This window comes from Galeopterus variegatus, unplaced genomic scaffold (genome assembly GCF_000696425.1).
Source record: "Galeopterus variegatus unplaced genomic scaffold, G_variegatus-3.0.2 Scaffold12925, whole genome shotgun sequence".
Lineage (NCBI taxonomy): Eukaryota > Metazoa > Chordata > Mammalia > Dermoptera > Cynocephalidae > Galeopterus > Galeopterus variegatus.
Genome location: NW_007739036.1, coordinates 23,494 through 38,904, shown reverse-complemented (window position 1 = coordinate 38,904; position 15,411 = coordinate 23,494). Strand labels below are relative to the sequence as shown.

Here is a 15,411-nt window from a genome sequence, read left to right as displayed (position 1 = left end):
GGAACATGATGCCCTCGAGCAGGCCTGTGCCCAGCTGGCCTGAGAGGTGAAGGGGTTGGGAGCCACAGAGAGATGGAAGGGGTGATTGGCGAGCCTTCTTCACAAGCAGGAGGGTGGCCGGGCCTTCCCTGGGACACCCCTGGCATGACAGTCATGGTGTGACTCTCCCCGGAAAACTTTTACAGGGGAACAGACCCCAGACCCAGCACCACCTGACAAGCCTGGCTCCGTGAGGACAGAGCCTGCCCACCCGCAAGGCTCTTCCAGTCCTGGGCCCCTGGTTCTCTAACAGCCTGAGGGGCTGAGACCAGGAACGGCTAAGGGTTGCTTTCGTCCTCCACAGAGTTCCCACTCTTTTCCTACAACAATGGAGTCGTGATGACCTCCTGTCGTGAACTGGACAACAACCGCAGCGCCCTGTCAGCCGCCTCCGCCTTTGCCATAGCAACCGCGGGAGCCAACGAGGGCACCCCAAACAAGGAGAAGTACCGGAGGATGTCCTTAGCCAGCGCAGGTGCATGCGGGGTGGTCCTCACTCACGGGTCCTCCCTGAGGTCAGTTCCCTCTGTTGGGCCCGTGGCAGGTGATGGCAGCCGGGGCCCCAGGGACTTGCCCCACTTTGGATGTTTAACACTGACTGCTGATGGCGCAGGTGGGGCCTGTCAACAGCACCACCCTCGGAGGGCTATCTGCTTCAACCGATGAGTCCCACTCACCACTGCCAGGCTTCCCACGCCATTCTGACTTTCAGCACCCCTTCCACTGAGGGAGGTGCTGGGTCACAGCCCCCACCTCTCTGCACACAGCCAGGGCCTCAACCCCATACCTGGAGCCCGGGCCACTGTGTGTCTAGGCCACAGCCTGCCCCGCACCCTCCCCTCCCCTGACATTGCCATTGGCATAGAATCCAGGCTGCTACTCCTGGCATGCCCTAGGGAGGCGGTGTTATCTCTAGCCATCGCCCATGCACCCCACAATCTATCCACTTCAAACTGATTGCCACCCACCCCAGTCCCCAAGTTTTCTTCCCGCAGGCCTTTGCCAGCGCTGACCCTCTTGCCTGGGGCCCTTCCTCCCCACCTATCCCCCTTTGTTACTTGGCCCTGAGAGCCTCTGCCACCCCCATCCTTCTGCCTCTCACTTCCACAGCATCAGTCCTGCCAGGGGCTGGAGTGGGGGCCCCGAGAGCCCCCATCTTAGGAGGCTGCTTGAATCTTCCAGCAGCCCCTGAAAGACAGAAAGGTCTGATGGAGGCTGGGTGTCTATGGACTGTGTCCACTGAGAAATGGTGGCATCTGGCCGGCCCGGTGGCGCACTGGATAGTGCACCGCTTGGGAAGCGCGGTGGCGCTCCCGCCCGAGGGTTCGGATCCCACATACAGACCGGTTCCCGCTCACTGGCTGAGCGAGGCGCGGGGGCAGCGCCGAGGGTTGCAATCCCGTTGCCGGTCCCTGGTCCGGTACGGGGGCAACACTGAGGGTTGCGATCCATTGCCGGACACGGAAAAAGACAAAAAAAAAAAAGAAATGGTGGCATCTGTATTACTGGTCAGCACCTAGTGGTTAAATATTTTCTGTCCCCCTACCTAGCCATAGCCCTGGTGCCCAGCGGCCATGAGGAGCAGCCCCTGCTCAACCACTTTGGGGATTTGAATCCAGACTAGAGCCGAGCTCTGGTTCTTGTCCTCATATATCCTCTCTTCCCTCTGCCATGCCCACTGCCAGGGTTTCCCCCTGACCAGAGGAATGGAGACAAGGAGTTTGTGATCCGCAGAGCAGCCACCAACCGCGTCCTGAACGTGCTCCGCCACTGGGTCTCCAAGCACTCTCAGGTGGGTGGGACCCCTCCCCAGCAGGCTGCTGGGCATCAGTGGGCCCCCAGGAAGCAGCTGCCCTCCCCAAGCTGTTGCTGGCAGAGTGAGCAGGTGGCCAACCATGGGATAGCAGGAGGGAGGGAGCCAAGGTGCTGCCCAGTGTTCTCAGAAGGACCTGCTCAGATCCCCTAGGAGAGAACCAAGGACATTCAAGGGGGCGGGGGGCCTCTGTCTCTCCACATGTCTGCAGCAAACGTGCAGTTGGGTTTGTGCCTTCCAGGCCTAGGGGTGCAGCTGCTGAGGGATGGTCCTTGCTCTTGCCTGGAACCTTTACCTAAGAGCCTCTAGGCCCTGCATGTGCCCTGCCACGCAGCCAACAAAAAGGAAAGAGTGCAGTGCAGTTCAAAAACAGTAGCCAGAGCCACACATCACATCTTCCCGGCAGGACTTTGAGACCAACGACGAGCTCAAATGCAAGGTGATCAGCTTCCTGGAGGAGGTCATGCACGACCCAGAGCTGCTGACCCAGGAGCGGAAGGCAGCAGCCAACATCATCAGGTAAGGGCAGCACCTGGCCCCAGCCCAGGACCGCCTGCTGGGACAGGGGCCTGCCGTCTGCCCCCACACGGGCTGGCCAGGGGCCAGGGAGGTGAGGAGGGCCCTTGTCAGGCAGGAGGACAACCCTAGGCAGAAGGTGTGCTGGGGTAGAGGTGAGCCTGGAGCCCTGAGCCACCTGGGGCTGTGCACTCCCCTTCTGCTGCCAGGCTCAGGAATGGATAGTCCATCTGTCTTTCCCTCTCTTTTCCTCACCCCCTACTAGACCTTGATCTTCTTGAGGCAAGAACCACACCCACTTTTCCATGTATATCCACAGCCACTAACATCTGTCTAGCTTGTGCCATCCAGTGTGGTAGGCACTTGCTACATAGGGCAACTTAACTCTTAGTTAATTAAAATTGAATACAATTTAAAACTCAGCTCATCAGCCCCGTGGACCACATGTGGCCACTGGCCCCTGTACTGGACAGCACAGATGCAGAACATTGCAGTCATTGCTGAGCGTTTTGTTAGACAGCACTGGTAAGACCTTGTGCCTAGGGAGTGTCTGTTGAATTGAATTCAATTATATTGTCCCCAAGCCTGTGCTTGTTTCTCCTCCCAGACTATCAGGGCTTAGGCAGCTGCGTGTCTAAGCTGGCTCAGCTGGTGACTCCCTATGTGACGGGCAAGCCTTCTCTGAGCCTCATTTTTCTCCTCTGTAAAGTGGGCAAATAATACCCACTTTGAGGGCTGTGGTGAGGCTGGGTGAGATCATGAGTGTTGCTTCTGCAGGTTGCTCAGTGGGTGTTGGATGCAGGCCCGCAGTCTGCCTGCCAACTCAGGCTGTCCTCTCCCAGCCCAGCCTGGTGTGAGGGCTCGGAGTCAGGCCTGTCCTCCTCACCTTCTGGCTCACTCCAGCCACCCCTCTCTGCTTCCCAGCCATTGCCTCTGCCCCAAACTTTCCACCAAGTCCTGCTGAGGCACTTCCTGCCTATGACCAAAGTCTCCAGCCTCCCTCCCCAACCAGCCTGGGCACTTCCTTTCCAGAGGCCATCCTTCTCTCAGGCTCACATCCTAGAATCTCTTTCAGGCCTCCCTTGTCTTCAGTACCCACCCCCTGCACACATATGCACATGTGCATGCAGCTAGCCCCCAGGCCCTTCTCAGGGAGGCCCATGGGAGTGTGCTGAGCTCCAGGCCATCACAGGCAAGGCAGTTTGTCCTGGGTGCTGCCTGCTGGAGCACAGTGGGAAGGGCAGGCTTTGGAGCTAGGCAGCCACATTTGGGTTTTTTTTTTTTTTTTTTTGTCCTTTTTGAGACCGGCCGCACCGCGCTCAGCCAGTGAGTGCTGTGAGTGCACCGGTCATCCCTATATAGGATCTGAACTCGCGGCGGGAGCGCTGCTGCACCCTCAGCGCCGCACTCTCCCGAGTGCGGTGCTGTGAGTGCACCGGTCATCCCTATATAGGATCTGAACCCGCGGCGGGAGCGCTGCTGCACCCTCAGCGCCGCACTCTCCCGAGTGCACCACGGGCTCGGCCCTAGGCAGCCACATTTGAATGGTAGCCCACTGTGCTCCTGCAGCAGGGCCTCAGGTGAGACATTTCTCTGTGCCTCTGTTTCCTCAGCTAAAAGTATACATGACAATGCCTTCTGCCAGGCTGATGCCTGGAATGTGACTGCCTCCAGCTTGGGCCTTCACCCCCTGACTGTCCCCCATACATCCCCAGCTGGCTCTCGAGCCTCCTCCACTGCTCCCCAGTGCTCACCAGCTGCAGCTCTGAGCCTGTCAGAGTGAGTGTGTCCACCCCTGTGTCCACCACTGCCGGGTACCCCCACTACTCTACTCAGCCACCTCCTTCCCCACTGGGCCACCATGCTGCTGCCTCCCCTGCTCTGTGCCTCCCAGGCCAGGCTGGAGCGGCATCTGTATGGGAGGCTCCCCATCCCCTCCATCTGCTCTGGTCCTACAGGCCTGCAGCTCCTTTCCCCTCATGCTTTCTATAGTTCTAATGCATGTAGGAGTTCCTGCTGTGTGCCCAGCCCCATGCTGGTGCCAGAGCTGCAGGAATAAATCAGACACAGCCCTGCCCTCAAGGGCTCCCTTCTGGGTCTCCTGGGGGCCAAGCACATATGTGGCCACAGCAAGATGCAGGAAGCCCAGAAGCTGAGCCCCAGGAGAGGACTTCACCCAGAGGAGGATCAGGCCCATCAGGAAAAAGTCAGTGAGGAGGAAAGGGGAAGGGGACTCCTGGCAAAGGGAATGGCATGAACAAGGACAGAGAGGCATGCAAGTGAGCGCAGGAGACTGCAGAGCAGTCTGTCTGGCTGGGCTGGGGAAGGGCTGCCCGGGAGCTGAGGTGCCAGCTCACTGTGCCTTCTCATCCCTAGGACTCTGACCCAGGAGGACCCGGGTGACAACCAGATCACGCTGGAGGAGATAACACAGATGGTGAGCTGGACCTTCCCTCCCACTCACTCTCCAGGGATGTCCTTCCCCTCCCTCCCCACCCCAGGAGCCCCTCACTGGGCACCATCACCACCTGTGGCTGCTGTGACAAAGTGCCACAAACTGGGTGACTTAAAACAACAGAAATGTATTCTCTCACAGTTCTGGAGGCCAGAAGTCTGAAATTAAGATGTTGGTGGGGCCGTGCCCCTTTGAAGGCTCTATGGGAGGACCCTTCCTTGCCTCTTCCAGCTTCTGGTAGCCCGCACTGTGCTAGACTCTTAAAGACTCGAGGTACTTTTACCAACAGTGCTACAAGTTTATATCATTGTCCCCATCTGATAGATGAGGCCACTGAGGCACAGGGCACTTCAGTAGCCCACTCAAGGTCATGGTCAGTGGCAGTGGTGAGAGCTGGTGTTCACACCAGGCCCAGCTGGCTCCAAAGCAAGCAGAAAAGCAGCTCACTACCTGCCCCAAAATGGGGGACCCCAGGGAGAGAAGCTGTGTTCTCCACAAAGGAGTGTGCACTAACAGTGGCTTTCCACACAGTGTAAGGGGGAAGACGGTCAAGCATACTTCAGTGCCTGGCTCGGGCCCACTTTTCCCCACAATGCCATCACAAGCCACCCCAGAGCCCTCAGTCCCTGCATCCTGGCAGCCAGGGAGGCTCCAGACAGACTCACTTTGTCCTACCAGAGGTGGAGATTGTTCCAAGCTGGCTCAGCTCCATGCTGGCTGAGTGGCGTCTGGTCTGTTAAAAGTAGCCAGTGTGAGGACTTGGGACCCTGGGTTGTGGACCCCTGCTCCCCTTCCCTCCTGATTCCTGCAGCTGGTGAGGTCACCCATGGAGCAGCAAGCACCCTGCCCACACCCCTGCCCTCTGCCAGCAGCACTGCAGGGCTGATGCCCCTGGGCAGGGGGTTGGTTATGCCTGGACACTCCTTCCTCTAGACTGGCTCTTTGGGGGCAGAATGCCGGGTAAACCCTGAGAGAGAAGGGCTCCACTCAGCACCTCCCCTGCAGGGAGCGGCGCACTCTGTTTCCCAATGAGGGCCTGACTGGAAGGTTTACCCCTCAAGAGCACGAGGGCCCCTTGTTCCTCTGTGAACGGCTTGAGGCTGTTCCAGAAGAAAAGGCCACTGAGCTACCCCCCACCCCTCTGGCCCCGAACAAAGATCCACTGAACTTCTGTCTGGGAAGATCCAGTTTGGAGGAGGCCCTGATGGGGCAGAGAGGAGAGCAGAAAGGCTTCTTGCCGTGAGGCTTTTCACAAGTACTGTGAAAGGTGGAGACAGTTGTCGGTCCTGGCCTCTGCTTCCAGGCCACACCAAAAGGGAACAGAAGGAGCTGCCTGCCCCTGCTTGCTCAGCATGCCTTCTTTTGGCCATACCCCACCCCAGCTCCCTGGACTCACCCTTTACCCTGACAGTTCAGCCGTCCCAGGCCCAGCCCCAGGACACCAGGGCAGGACTCTCAGTATTGTGAACCCAGACGGAACCTGAAGAAAGTGACCAGTCACAGCCTGGCATCAGACAACCTGGACTCCCGTCCCAGTCAGCCATTTCCTCTGAGCAACGTGGGCCGGTCCTAACCTCTAGAAGCCTCTCAGTCTCATGCTGGGGTGGAGTAGCTCCCTTGCGGGATGAGCGACAAGCAGAAGGGCTTGGCCCCCCACCCCCTTTCCTCCATCTCTCTTCATCATACCCCAGTCATGCCCCATCCACCCACCCACCAGAATCAAGGTGGATAGTCCCTCAGCAAAGTGGCCAGAAAGGCAGGAGGTGTCCCTCGTGGGCCTGACTCAAGACCTTGCTCTCCTCAGGCTGAAGGTGTGAAGGCTGAGCCCTTTGAAAACCACTCAGCCCTGGAGATCGCTGAGCAGCTGACCCTGCTGGACCACCTGGTCTTCAAGAAGATTCCTTATGAGTAAGTGGTGCAGGCACCAGACCCCTCCTTCCTCCTCTTTCACAGGCGCCATCTTCAGCAGCGTCCCTGAGCATGTGCTGCAGACTTCCAGAGCTGCATGGATTCACCACAGCCTGAAGCAAAGATGCATGGGTCTGCATGGATGAGGGAGAAGCCCTGTTCCTGCTCCTGTCCCCAAGTTCCCTCCTTACCTATCAGTTGCACACATGTACGCGGGCACACAACACACACGCTTTCCCAGAAGCATGTCTAACTCAGATCTCTTATTCTGGAGTTCTAGAAAGAGTATGTGTTCATGTATGTGCACACATGTACACGTGAGAAAATGTGCACACAGGATGAGAGTATGTGTGCATGTGTGTGTGCCTGCATAATCCCCAGGAGCAGACTCTGGGGACAGCTCTGGACTTTGAAGAAGCCTGCAGGCCTGGTGTTACCAGCTTTGGCCTGTAGTTAGTCGCCCCTGGTGTTCATTATGATTACACTCCTTAAATAATTTTGTATCCCTCTTTCCTCATCTAACAATATACCAAAATTTACAAACATTTTTAAATAAGTGCACAATATTCCCTAACAGTGCATTAAGTCATGAGGTTGTTTTCTGTTTTCACTTTTACATTTAAAGCAGAGGTAAACATCCTTGTAACCAAATATTTCTCTGAATTTCTGACAATTGTCCCAGAATAGTTTCCCAAAATTGAAATCGCCAGGTCTGAGGCTATGATCATTGTAGGACTTTTGGCCTCTGTCTCACATGGCACTCACGCAGCTGTCACCGACATGACTGCTGCCCCACCTAAATGGGGAGCGTAAACGTTTTGGAAACCTGCCACATCTCCTGGACGTAGAAATAGTCATTATTCCAGATATGCTCCCTCTGCGAGGAGAAGCAGGATATGTTTTCAAACACAGTTCAGCTCACTTTGGACCCTCCTGTCCCAGTGCCACTCCCAATCACTGTCAAATCAGGAGCCTGGGCAGTCTGTGGCTTCCCATGAGGTCACCATTACTGGAACATGCTGACAGCTTGGCTTGCAGTCTCCCTTATCCTTTAATTTGGCCTTTTTTGGTGCCTTCCATCTCCGCTGGTCTACAGACCAGCCACTGCCAAGTAACTAAACCATGAGTTCTCCCTGTCAGAAAACAAGATCCATAATAAAATCTGGTGTGCCCACTGCACTTCACAGTTTAGGATGTGCCTTCCCATACCTTATCTCATTTCAGCCTCACAGTAACCCTGTGGGGAAAGTATTGTTGTTATTCCCATTTTACAGATGAAGAAACTGAGGTCCTGAGATATGAAAGGCTTGCCTGAAGCCACACAGCTGGTACAAGGCAGAGCTGGGGTTCCTTCCTCTCCAGGGCTCTGCAGAAAGTTGCTGCCCCTGAAATGACAGCCTCAAAATGCAAATAAATCATGAAGCAATGAAATCAGCAAGGTAAACCTAACTTCATCCGCCCTGGGTCTCCCCTTTCCTTCCCACAGGGAGTTCTTCGGACAAGGCTGGATGAAACTGGAAAAGAATGAAAGGACTCCTTATATCATGAAAACTACTAAGCATTTCAATGATGTGAGTATGGGGCGGGCAGCGCCTTTCTCTCCTGGGTTTCTTTTTAGCAGGACCCTCAAGAGGCTGGGTAGAGAGTACACTGTATACCTGGCTAGAACCAGACCACCTGGGTCCTCTACAGCCACCTGGGCTGGTCGCTTCGCCTCTGTTTCTTCTCCTATTAAATGGGGCAGACTATTGAAAGGTCATGTGAAGACCTTAACTGGGACAGTCATATAAAGACACTCAGCCCAACATTGGCTCATAGTGAGCCCTCAGAGCCCGTAATTACTAAGAGGAGTCCCTCCTCGGGGCAGGTTTTTTGGTGAGCCTGCGGCAAAGAGAATGGAAAGGATCGGAAGGAAAGGAATGAAGACCTCCTTGCTAGGCTTCTTATTTTTTAACCTCATTTTGGTATTAGAAACAAGCAATATTTGGCTAGAAAATGGCAGACCATTTCCCTCTAATATGTACATTACCCAGAACCCTCTGAACCTCCTGAAATTTTAGCTAGGAGTTTCAATTACCCTGGAAGTGAACACCCCACCCCCGTTTCAATTGTGGGTAAGATGGCCCCACAGGATAACATTAAAGAGACAGGAGGCCACGGCACTGGGTGAGACCAAGGTTGGGTCTAAGCCAAGGGCTCATGAGTGTCCCCGGCTAGGATCAGGATGGCCTAGTATCTGGTTCCTCCAGCCCCCTCCTGTCCACCCTCCACCCCCAGCTTTTCTGGGGAAGAACTGTTGAGATGGGACCAAACACTAGACCACCAAGTCCCCAGTGTGTGTAGCACAAAGCCTGGCCTGACTCTGATTTGGGCACTAAGTTCAGATGGGCACATTCACACCTCCAGCTCCCATATCATTTCTCAGGGGAACATGAGAACAGCAGAGAATTGGGGGCCGGACAAGGCCCAGAGACTTCTGAGGCATGATTCATGTCGCAGGGAAGTATCCACAAAGTTCTTGAATAAAAGTAGCAAGTGCCCCTGAGTTCCCACCTGGTGCCTGGAGCTGTGCTTTATATGCATAAGAATCTCATTCAAAGCTCACATCAACTAAAGATGGGGGTCACTGTTATATTTTAGATATAAAGAAACCAAGGCTCCGAAGGGCAATATTCCAGGTCCCCTGACTAGTATGTGGCAGTTCATGGCCTCCCATTGCTGCAAAATGGAAAACAGCTGTGTGAGAAAAAAATCTCTTCCAGCAACTTCCCCACATTGGCCCGAGCTCCACCCTCTGGAAGCACAGGGACCCGTCCATGCCCAGCCTCGTGACAGCCTGGAGAGCATTTGCACTCAGCATCCTCATTCCTCTGAGTTTAATCATCAACCCAAGTGAAGAGCCTTTGAAGGCCGGAGGTGGGAGCACATGACTCCACTTGTCCTGACCGCCTGGCCAGGCCACATCATGTCAACCGCAGCAAGGAAGGGCCCTCCTGGCAAACACACCCCACTGGCGGCCCGAGGGTAACAATAAAGAAAGATCCAGGTATTGCAGCTCAGGGAGAGCCCTTTGGGGCCTCCCAGCCCTGTACACTCACTGTTCCTGCAGTGAACACAGCAGCAGAATGGAGACCCACATATCTCCAGGACAGAAAGAGTGGTGGAGACCAGGCAAGGGCCCAGGAACATGCCTGATGGAGATCTGGGTCTGCCCACCCCTTCCACACAATTGCACAGCACCAGGCAGCAAGACACTGTCCTCTCCCCTCCCCTGTCCCCCTATGTGCTCAGGACTCAAGTAAGAGGCAGGAATGTGGAGTGAGCATTCTTTGGGTGTTTACCACATGCCAGGCACGATGCTAAGGGCTCCATAAGCAACATCTCATATAATCCTGTTATTCTCATTTCATGGATGAAGAAACTAGGTTCAAGGAAGTTACATTTCATCCCCAACATTACACAGCAGGAGAGCCCACCTTTGAAACTACGCCATCTACCTCCGAAGGCTGCCCTCGTACTACGCGGCACACAGCCACCTCTGGTCAAATCCACCATTTTGTTCAGATACACAAAATGTGTGTCTCCCTGGCAGGGATTTTCTTAATTGCTCCCTGGCACAGTTCTGTTTGCTGTTTTCCGTCCTTTTGCTCTGAATTTCCTTATCCTGTTGGCTGATACTGGCCGGTATCTCCAGAAGCAGGGCCACAGCGAAGGCGAGGCCAGCAGGGTACCCAGGACACGAGATTTAAGGAGCTGCTGCCCCTGCTGCACTTGTGCCTGGCACCTCCCTTGCCTCAGCCTAGTGCGGGCCTCTCCAGGAAGGTGGGGAATGGAAATGGTGACAATGAAACACCTTTCTGTTTCTTGCATGCCACTGGTTTTTACCATGAATGAATACTAAATTTTATCAAATGTTTTTTCTGCATCTACTGAGATGGTCATATGGTTTTCTGAGATGGTAATCTGTTGATTTGGTAAATAACATTTATACACTTTTTTCCCAATATTCAAACATCCTTGCATTCCAGTTACAAATTCAGTGTGGCCATGGTGTATGAAACTAGCGGGTGTGTGATTTTCATTTCTTCCGTCTCTGGTGTTGCTATCATGGTAGTTCTGGCTTCATAGAATAAATTGGCAGGTATTCTTTCTCTCTCTTCTCTGGAAGATTTGACTGATCCTTTCCTTTTAAAAATTTGTATCACTTTTATGTAAAACTGTTTTTGAGTTTAGTGTTTTCTTGGTGGAAAAAACAAATTTATCTACTTCATTTTAATTAAGAGGTAGGCTATGTGTATGATTTTGTGTTATCACTCCTTCCTCATTCTCTTAAGTAGTTGTCCACACTTCACTGGTTTTACAATCCATTCTTAATACACATCCTTTAGAAATTGTTTTTGAGAAAGTTTGGTGGTAATGCCCCATAATTTTTATTTTTTTGTAAATGTCCTTTTATCACCTTTATTTTTTTAATAACAAGTAGTCTTTTTTTTTATCTTTTACTTTTAAATAATTATAGATTCACAAGAAGTTGCAAAGAAATGAACAGGGAGGTCTGGTGCTTCCTGCTGCCCCAGCTCCTTACAGTTCTAGTTCCCCAATGTTCTGGTCCCAGCTTCCCACCCCACTGGCTGCTCCAGGTCCAGCCCACGCTTGATTTGTTCATATTTATGTGATTGTTGGCCAGGCTGAGGAGTCCTTGGAGATCTCTTCTACCATATATGTAAGACCAGTGATGCCTCAAAGTGTGTGTCACATCCAAGCTCAAGTTGTGTGGGGGGAGATTCCCTCGGAGTTTGATTCCTTTGAACTGTTTATTCTTCCAGGTGAAATTTAACATCATTTTGTCAAGTTCTAGAGAAAACTCCCACTGAGTTTTTTATTGGATTACATTAAATTCATGTATAAGTTTTGAGAAAAATGACATATTTACATTTCCATTGGGGAATTTGATCTCTTTCTCCATCTTTCAAGCCTTTTACATCCTTTGGTAACTTTTTTTTCATGTGATATGCTACATAGTTCTCATTAAGTTCCTAGGTAATTTGCAAATCCCCATAGTTATTTTGAAAGTATTCTCTTTTTCATTGTATTGTCTAATTGGTTACTGCTAACATATAGAAAGACTTTCATTTTCATATACTAAGTCTTTAACCAGCAACCTTAATGAGGTCTGTTAGTTCTAGTAGTTTTTCAATTCGTTCTTTGGGGTTTTCAAGCAGGCAGTGATATCTGCAAGTAGTGATAATTTATCATCTTGACAATGCTTATTCCTATCTTACTTTTTTCTTGTCTTATTGCATTGGCTTAAAGATCAGTAACTTGATTGCTTCAGAAATCGTTCGCAATGAGGACATCAATGCAAGGGTGAGCGCCATCGAGAAGTGGGTGGCCGTGGCTGACATATGCCGCTGCTTACACAACTACAATGCTGTGCTGGAGATCACCTCATCCATGAACCGGAGCGCCATCTTCCGGCTCAAAAAGACGTGGCTCAAAGTCTCTAAGCAGGTGTGGGCAGGAGGCTGGCACCACTAGGTTGGGGTTGGGTAGGGAGACCAAAGGGTTGGCCGTTGGGCATCCACAGATGGGCAGAGGAACTGGACTGAGGGCCAACACTCCCAGGTGAAACAGAATCTCTTCTCCTTTATCACCTAGAACTGGACATTGGGCCCAGAGGTGGGCAGTGGGACCTGTGGGACTTGAGTAATACCCTAAAGTGGGAAGTGTAAGACAGTGATTATTGGTCTCAACACTCTTCTTCTTGAGTTGGTACAAAAGAGAATGGCTTCATGGGGATCACAGCCCAGATCTGCAGGTTGGCTGAGACAGTGGTCACATGATCCTGCAAGTATCTTCCCAGGACTCTAATTTCGCCAGCCCTTCTGGCCACCAGAGTGTTAGCTGGCCCGTTACCCATTGAAGAGCTAGTCATCTTAAATGTGGACTTGATTTTTATTCACTCAGAACATGATTCTTAAAAAGCATAAGATGGGTTCTTCCTTGGGAATAAAGTTCCCTGCACTGGGGTCAGGAGGGGACAGCTCTCCTTAGAGGAGGGCACAATGAGGCACTTGAGTCACTTCCTTGGTACACCTGATGGATGCCCCAACCCCAGCCTGCGTGTGTGCAGGACGCTGGATAAGCACCATCAGTGGACAGGGTCAGCCTCCGAAGGCACCAATCACTTGGCAGCAGTGTCTATGCTCCTACATCTGCATGGGCTGCACAGGACACAGTGGCTGCAAGCAACCTGTCTCATCTGGACCACTCTGGACTTGCATACTGTGTCTCCCTCATTGTTCTCTTTATCACCTGCTCCTCACTACCCTTCTCATGACGATGGCAGGTCATACCAGGCAGGCAGCTCGCCCATAAATCCTTCCTACTTAGATAAGTAGCCATACTCAGGACAGCTCTGGGACATCTCTGCCGCCCTTCCCCCCACCTTCCGGTCAGTCTAGCCCCTGATTACAGCAGAACTGCAGAGTGTGCAGGGACACTCTCTTGCATCCAGTGAGCCTGAACTTCTTGCTTCTTGGCACACAAAGATGCCAAGCTCAGGGCAAGGCCCGTGGAAGATGCCACTCTTGTTGGCAGGCTGCAAGAAAGAACAGAGGCTGGGAGCTCAGGACTGAGGGCAGATCTGACCACACACGGCATGTGCTGTCATGAACTCCTGGACTCAGGGATTGAGCAAGGCTCTGCAGAATCTCCAACTCATCCATTTGGCCCATCCAGATTCACGTTCAGGCAGGGCAACTGGCAAGGTGTGGGGGAGCCCATTCCAAGTCAATATCTTTCTCCTCCTGCCCTACACTATTGAAATAATGTCACCTTTTCCAGAGGATTCCAGACCAGGCTCCATGGGCTTCCTGGAGCCCATGCTCCATGCATTTCTTGGCCTCATTCTCCAGCATTGCCCTCCCCATGGAGTTGAGAGGGAACTGCCTTGGCCATCCTGAAATCTTCCATTCTCTTTAGGGAGTGCAAATCCAGGGCAGTTAGAGGTCAAGGCATGTGGCCTGGCCTGTGTTCTAGGATGCCATTCAGGACCTAAGGCCAGCCGGCCTGATCCAAAAATCAAAGATGCCTCTGGCAGCACACGCAGGCCTCCACCCTCTATGGCAGACTGGACCCCACTGGCTTCTTCAGCCCTTGGCCTGGGTGGTAGTAGTATGTCTGCACAGTACCTGCCTCCAAGAGCTTCTGGGAGTCCCTGGCCATGGTCTGGTCAGCATCAGCCAGGGGCAGTTCATTATTCATCTACATGGACCCTTGTGACCCATCCAAATGGCCACATATCTCAGGTGGCCTGAAAGGTAGCCTCAGCAGCTAGTTAAATGTGTTTTCCCAAAGCAGAAAAGCATTATGTCCAAGTTCAGTCCAGCCCTTAGCAAGAGTCAAGCAGTCGGGTTTAATTTGAGACTTCATTTCCCCTTTCTTCTTTCAACCCCTCTCCTCATCCTCTTTGCAATAAAACAAAAACAAAAAACAGCTCTCCCTCAGGAAAGGGTCAGGATCCGGTGCTGCTCTTCCACAGTTAAATGTGTTTTCCCAAAGCAGAAAAGCATTATGTCCAAGTTCAGTCCAGCCCTTAGCAGGAGTCAAGCAGTCGGGTTTAATTTGAGACTTCGTTTCCCCTTTCTTCTTTCAACCCCTCTCCTCATCCTCTTTGCAATAAAACAAAAACAGAAAACAGCTCTCCCTCAGGAAAGGGTCAGGATCCGGTGCTGCTCTTCCACAGGATGTATGGATGACTAGCATGGCTTTGTGCGTTACCTCTCCTGGGGATGGTTGTATTTTAGTAGAGACAAAAGCCTCCCTTTGGCTAACAATACATTTTGGCCTCTTTGGAAGGGAACATTCTTGGCCGACTGGAAGTCTTCCATTTGGTGAACAGGAAGGGATAGTACTTAGGAGGCCATATAATCATCTTTCTTCCTGACATTGCCTCCCAGGCAGGCTCCTTGTTTTGTCCCTGGTTTCAGTGACATATTCCAAGGGCCCCCATTTCTACCCGCTGGTGTCCACACTCCAGTGGAGATGCCCAAGATCCTGGAGACTTGCTATCTCAGGGAGCATCAAAGGATGGAAGCTCCTGGCCCAGCCAGAAGATATTTGAGCTGCTTCCAGTTGGAACAGGCTTTGCCAGCATCTGAGAGCAGCCATCTCAAGTGAGAGCAGAATCATCCGTGTCTCCTTGGAGAGGCTTGTGTGGTCCTGGTGCTGAGAGGGCACTGAACTGAATGGAATGCTCTGCGTTCTCTCCCTTGAAGAGCACACACCGATCTCCTTTTCCATCAGAATGGAGAATGAGAATGTCATTTTCTGTAGGTGGATTTCTCAAATAAAAATCTGCCCCAAAGATCAGGTGTACACTTGGCCTCTGCAGCCAGCGTCCTTCCAGGCTGACTAGAGCTTCTGGTCACATAGCGCATGACTGTTCTCCCATATGGTTTCTCAGCCATGTTCTGGATTTTGAGGAATAGAGCTCGACAGGAGGTCACTAATCTCTCTCACCATTCTATAAGTGAGGGAGCTGAGGATCCCAGAGACATACAGGGATTTCCCCCAGGCCTCACAGGGAAAGGAGAGCAAAGCCAGACTCAACCAAGTGCACTCCCCGCAGAACACATCTGGTCTCTTCAGGCCAACTCCAGCCACCACAATGCTACTG

The 15,411-nt window shown here is 52.4% G+C and overlaps 1 protein-coding gene across 1 annotated transcript in view; it reads left to right on the top strand.

The window, feature by feature from the left end:
• Window positions 1–322: 322 nt before the first annotated feature.
• LOC103581377 (ras-specific guanine nucleotide-releasing factor 1) overlaps window positions 323–15,411 on the top strand; it is a gene marked incomplete at its 5' end in the record, with an annotated part of 27,014 nt that continues 11,925 nt past the window's right edge. Inside the window, 7 exons of the mRNA XM_008563225.1 lie at window positions 323–514; window positions 1,725–1,831; window positions 2,259–2,371; window positions 4,745–4,805; window positions 6,628–6,731; window positions 8,218–8,302; window positions 12,045–12,242. Coding sequence (XP_008561447.1) covers window positions 323–514; window positions 1,725–1,831; window positions 2,259–2,371; window positions 4,745–4,805; window positions 6,628–6,731; window positions 8,218–8,302; window positions 12,045–12,242 — 860 coding nt within the window. The remainder of the gene's footprint in view (window positions 515–1,724; window positions 1,832–2,258; window positions 2,372–4,744; window positions 4,806–6,627; window positions 6,732–8,217; window positions 8,303–12,044; window positions 12,243–15,411) is intronic.